At 45.7% G+C, this 5,534-nt stretch overlaps 1 protein-coding gene across 1 annotated transcript; it reads left to right on the top strand.

Annotated features, from left to right (window-relative positions):
* The first annotated feature begins 3,672 nt into the window (after nt 1-3,672).
* Nucleotides 3,673-4,356, top strand: LOC107268425 (SH3 domain-binding glutamic acid-rich protein-like). Its single transcript, XM_015741185.1, has one exon. The coding sequence runs from the start codon at nt 3,673-3,675 to the stop codon at nt 4,354-4,356; it is 684 nt and encodes a 227-aa protein (XP_015596671.1).
* Nucleotides 4,357-5,534: the final 1,178 nt, after the last annotated feature.

Raw genomic sequence — 5,534 nt, forward strand, 5'->3', positions numbered from 1 at the left:
ATAAGACAGCGAGTAGGATACCGTTCCGTTTATTACCATCAAATAAACGGCGGATTTTACAATACAAATCCCGTCGCGTACAGTGTGTTCTCCAACGGCGACTCACGACTATTCCGAGTCGTGATTTCTAGCCTGCCCCAGACCTGTCCCTATTTCGGTGTCCCTACCGAATTCGCGAATCCCCTCGCGGCGACATTCGCGATCCTAACAGGTCTCGTTGGAGACGAGCCTTTCCTTCCTCGGGAGTGTGCCCTCTGATGTCGGTAGCCACCTGAGGCATCCGTGTGTCCGCACCACTCCCGCTCAGCTATCTTCTCGCGCAAGATATTCTCTAAATAAGACCGCCCTTGCGGTACTTACCGAGAACTGGCTGTCCCATCAGTGCCGTACCAAATACAAATCGTGGTGGCCGTGTCCCTTCCGCCTATCCTCGTAGTGCCGCATCCCGGCTCTGCGAGGGTGTCCATCAAACACTCGGAATTTCATACACTCGGAATTTCACACACTCGGCCACGCACTGGCACTAGACCATACAACAAAAAACCCGGGAGCCATGGTTCCTTGCGAGAGATCCCGATAATCGCAATCCGCGATTATCCGATAATTCCGCTATCGCCCGAGAACGGAAGAAGGACTCATTTTTCGCGGTCCGCCGCACACCCGAGTCCTTACACACGGACTCCCCGCGAGACACTCTCTATCCTACCTACCGCTCTCCGCGGTAGGTCAAAAATCAAAACAATTCTCCTCTCCGGCGTCCTCCCCGCGGATCCGCAAACCGTAGCCAGTCAAAGTTTTCGGGGTACCGGCAGTGCATCCTGGCGGTTGAGCGCACCTTGCATGCGGGCTCTCAACCCAAAAGGGCCCCGTGCCTCCGCCACCAGTCCACTATTTTCCCCCGTTCCCTCCTCCCGAATCACGGACCAACGAACTCTTTGGAGATGGAGGCCGGAGGCACTGCCGTGCTGTCGGCAGCGCGCGGAGGTGCGGGGCTTTTGTAATGTGTCTTCCTGACGCCACGTTACAATACATATAAATAAATAAATATGCAATACTAGTTAATTAATCTCAGTTTTATCTACTTTCGCATACTAACAGTAGTTATGTTACAATAAAATTTACGAAGTTCTGAATAATTTGAAATTATTAATCTAGCACATCCCGATCCTGCACTATTATATTTTGTTTATCGCGAAAATAAAACTACAATACAAAAACGTTTTAACTATATGAACAAACTACAGGAAATTATTCCTGTAGATTTAGATATACTTCGATACTTCGATTTAGATATATAAACACGAATTTGGGTTTAATAAGCGTCATAAGCAATCATATGATCGTAACCTCAAAATCTAATAACGAGATAACGTGTTTTTTTTACAACTCGTAACTTCAAAACGATTACGCACAAGATTGCGATTAAATTACGAAAACCTATGACAATTTTTGTACTTTAATGGTATTTGCAAATAAGACATTTTTCTGCCAAAATACACACATTTTCTTTCACATATCAATTATCACTGCCGGCACCGAGGACGATCCAGTCATTTACATTTATTTTTCGCACCAGTTCAAACGTTCTAATTACTTTATTTGTAACCTACAAACGTTTTCGAATCGATTAAGTACCAATTAAGTAAACATTTATCATTAAGTACAATTTTTGCGGTCAACTTCCCGTGATCATATGATCGTCCCGCGTAAAATGCACCAATTACGTTTTTTGCTTATTTTATGAAAGAATGGAGGAAATGGGGGATTTTCAGGGAGGAAGACGGGCAAAGGAGAGGAGAAGAAAGCAATAAGAGAAGAAGAAGTAAAGGAGAAGGAGGAAGAAAGGAGAGAGAGGCATGAAAGAAGAGAAGAGATAAGAGTGATCTTCTGGAACGTGGCGGGAATAAGGAACAAGGACGAGGAGTTCTGAGAATATGTGGAGAAGTTTGAGGTGGTATGTATGACGGAGACATGGGTGGAAGAGAAGGAGTGAGAGAAAATGAAGAATGGGTTGCCAACGGAGTACAGATGGAGGTGCCAGGGGGCGAGGAGGGTGAAGAAAAAGGGGAGACCAATAGAGGGAATAATAACGGGCGTGCGAGAGGAGCTACAGGAAGAACAAACAGGAGAGGAAAGCGAGGGAATACAGGGGAGAAGGGTGTGGATTGGGGATGAGGAGTGGAGAATATGGGTCATATACAGAAAAGGAGAGGAGGAGGAAGTAGAGGAGAGTATACTGAGGAGGAGTATACTGAGGAGAGTAGAGGAAGAGGTGGAGGAAGGACAGGAAAAGCTATTACTGATTGGGTGAGACATGAATGCAAGAACGGGAAAGAGGGGAGGGAAAGCATGGATGGAGAAGAATGACAAAGAGAGTCGTGAGAGGAAATCGAAGGACAAGGTGGAGCATAAGGAAGGAGCAGAAATGCTACGTACCGCAGCGGAAAGAGGGTGAACGATTCTGAACGGGAATAAAAAGGGGTATGAAAAAGGATATTGGACCTACGAGAAAGCGGGCAGCAAGTCAGTATTAGACTACGCGATGGTAAACAGAGAGGCGTGGGAGAAAGTGCAGAGGTTTGAGGTAGGGTGTAGAGCAGATTCAGACCATCAGCCGATAATAACGACGATAAAAGAGGGGGCGGAAAGGAAGGAAGAAGAGGACAAAAAGATACGAGTGCAGGATTGGTCGGAGGAGGGCGTAGGAAAATATAAGGAAAGAGTAAGGAATATGGAGTGGCAAAGGGAAGGGGTACAAGAGGAATGGCAAGAGATGACAGAAAAAATAAGGGCAGCAACGAAATGGAAGGAAGTGAAAATCAGGAAGAGGAAAGTAGGATGGAGACCCTGGTTGGATAAACAGTGCAGGCCTAAGAAGAGGGAACTGGGAAGAGCAGTGAGGCGAAAGAGAGACAAAAAAATGAATGAAGAGCAATTTAAGGAAATAAGGAGAAGCTACAAGGAGTTACTTGAGAGGAAGAAAGAGCAAGCCAGGGAAAGAGAGGTGGAAGTAGTAAAGGCAATAAAGACCGAAAAAGAAGCGTGGGTTTACGTCAATAGAGAGAGGAAACAAAGAACGAAAGTAAACGAAGGGATAAGTTTGAAGGACTGGAAAATGCACTTTATGAAGTTATTAGGGGCAGAAGAAACGAAATGTGAGGATAGCGGAGCGGTGAGAACAGAGGAGGGGAACACAGGAATAAGGGGGATATCACAAGAAGAAGTGGACAAAGAAATAAAGAAAATGAAGATGAAGAAGGCAGCAGGAAGGGATGGAATGAGAAACGAGGTGTGGAAGCACGGGGGACAAATAGTGAATGAGAAGATTACAAGGTTGGTTAGGAAGGTGTGGAACGGAGAAGTATACCCGGAGGAGTGGTGGGAAGGTGTGATAACCCCGATACACAAGAAAGACAGCTGGGAAGAGGTGAAAAATTACAGAGGAGTGACGCTATCGAGTACCGGGTATAAGGTATACGCAAGTATTCTCAACGACAGAATAATGGAGGACGGAGAGGGGAAGGGGTATGGGGAGACATACAAGCAGGGTTTAGGAGAGGGAAAGGAACAATGGACAACGTATGCATAGCGAAGCATATAATAGGGAGAAGACTGGAAAAAGGAAGGAAAGTATTCGGTTTGTTTGTGGACTTGAGGGCGGCGTTCGACAACATGGATAGAGGAAAATTATGGAAGGCAATGAGGAAGAGGGGAATTAAGGAGGGACTGATAGAGAGGGCGAGAGAGACATACAAGGAGACGAGGTGCAGAGTAAGAGTGGGACAGGAGGAATCGGAGGAGTTCTGGACGACCAAAGGAGTAAGGCAAGGATGCCCATTGAGCCCCACGTTGTTTAACATCTATATGGCGGACTTGGGAGAAGAAATGAGCAAAGGAGTGGGGGGAGTAAAAATAGAAAACCGTAGGATAATGACGCTAAAATATGCTAGTCCTGCTAGCGGAAGGAGAGGAGGCAATGGAGGAGATGATGAAGAGACTGGAAAGATTCCTAAAAGAGAAGAGAATGGAGATGAATACGGGAAAAACGAAGATGGTCTTCAGAAGAGGTGGAAGAAGGAAAAGGAGGCAGTGGAGATGGAAGAAAGGACAAGTAGAGAAAGTAGACGAGATAAAGTATCTAGGCTACGTAATGAGGAGAGACAACAGGAATCGGAAGCACGTAAAAAAGAGGGTGAGGAAGGCGTAGATAGCGATGAGAACGGTGTGGGGAATTGGGGAGAGAAAGTTCAAGACGGACGTGGAATGGAGGATGAGGTTGTTCGACGCGGTGATAGGAGGAATAATCTCGTACGGGGCAGAACTGTGGGGCTGGAAAGAGTGGAAGGAGGTGGATAAGCTAGAGGAGAAATATATGAGATGGTTCTTAGGAGTGGACAGGAATATACCGGGATACATAGTCCGAGAAGAGGTGAAGATGTAACATAGAAGCGGGAAGCTGGCAGGGAGAGCGATAAGGTGGGAGGAGATGTGGAAAGGGGAGGGAAACATAATACTAAGGGAATGCTGAGAAGAAAGAAAGAGAGATGAGGAAGAGCACCTAATAACGGAAGAGAACGAGCAAAAGAGGAAATTTATGGACAGTGTCGGAACGAATGAAAGAAAAGTGGAGAGCTGGATGGAAGGAGGAGAAAGCTGGGGGGAAAGACTGGGAGAGAAGGCTGAAGAGCGGTGGAGAATGGAAGCGGAGGAGAAAATACGGGAATGAAGGTATAATACACGTAAGAGGTATAGGAAAATAAAAACGGAGGAAGTACCAACATACATAAGGGAAGGGAAGAGGAAAGGGAAGGGATGGATAAGGACGATTGCAAGGGTCAGGTGCGGATGTGAGGAGAGGGCGAATAGCTACTGGCTAGAGGGAACGGAGATAGGGTGCAGGCTGTGTGAAGACAGGATTGATATAATAGAGCATGCGGCGACGGAATGTGAGGGAATGTGGAGTTGGGAGGAGGAGATTGCAGAAATAGCTGGGGAGAATGGAGAAGGGTACGAATGGATACGAGAATGGATAGAAAGAAAAGAAGAAGCGGAAGGAAAGAGAGGGAAGGAAGCGGCTAGGATAAGTCTAGGATAAGTAGAATCAAGGAAATGTACAAAGGAAGTCATGTTGTTACGTCCGACACATCTGATTTCCGAGGAGGAAGTACGTGGAGGGCGAACTTACTTATTTTTGGGATTCTTGCCACCTTAAACTGCTTATGCACACCCAACTGCTTTCTGCTGCTTCTTTCGTTGGTACAGATCGATGATCAGGCTTGTTGTATGTATATTGTATGTATATGTGTTGATGGAAAATTTAGGTATTCAAGAAATGATTCTGAACAATGCCAATGTGTATTGGTTGATATGCAATATCTATTATATTATAAATGAATATACCGTGTTTACAATGATATGATACACCCAAAAATGGTCGGTTGGTGTCTGTGTTTTCGTGTATGGTGTTGTTTGTGTTGTTCGTGTTACAATGGTTGTATTGCAATCGTGTACGTGTAACTGATATCCTATTGTGT

The sequence above is a fragment of the Cephus cinctus genome, unplaced genomic scaffold (assembly GCF_000341935.2).
Source record: "Cephus cinctus unplaced genomic scaffold, Ccin1 Ccin1_scaffold0561, whole genome shotgun sequence".
In the NCBI taxonomy this organism is placed as follows: domain Eukaryota; kingdom Metazoa; phylum Arthropoda; class Insecta; order Hymenoptera; family Cephidae; genus Cephus; species Cephus cinctus.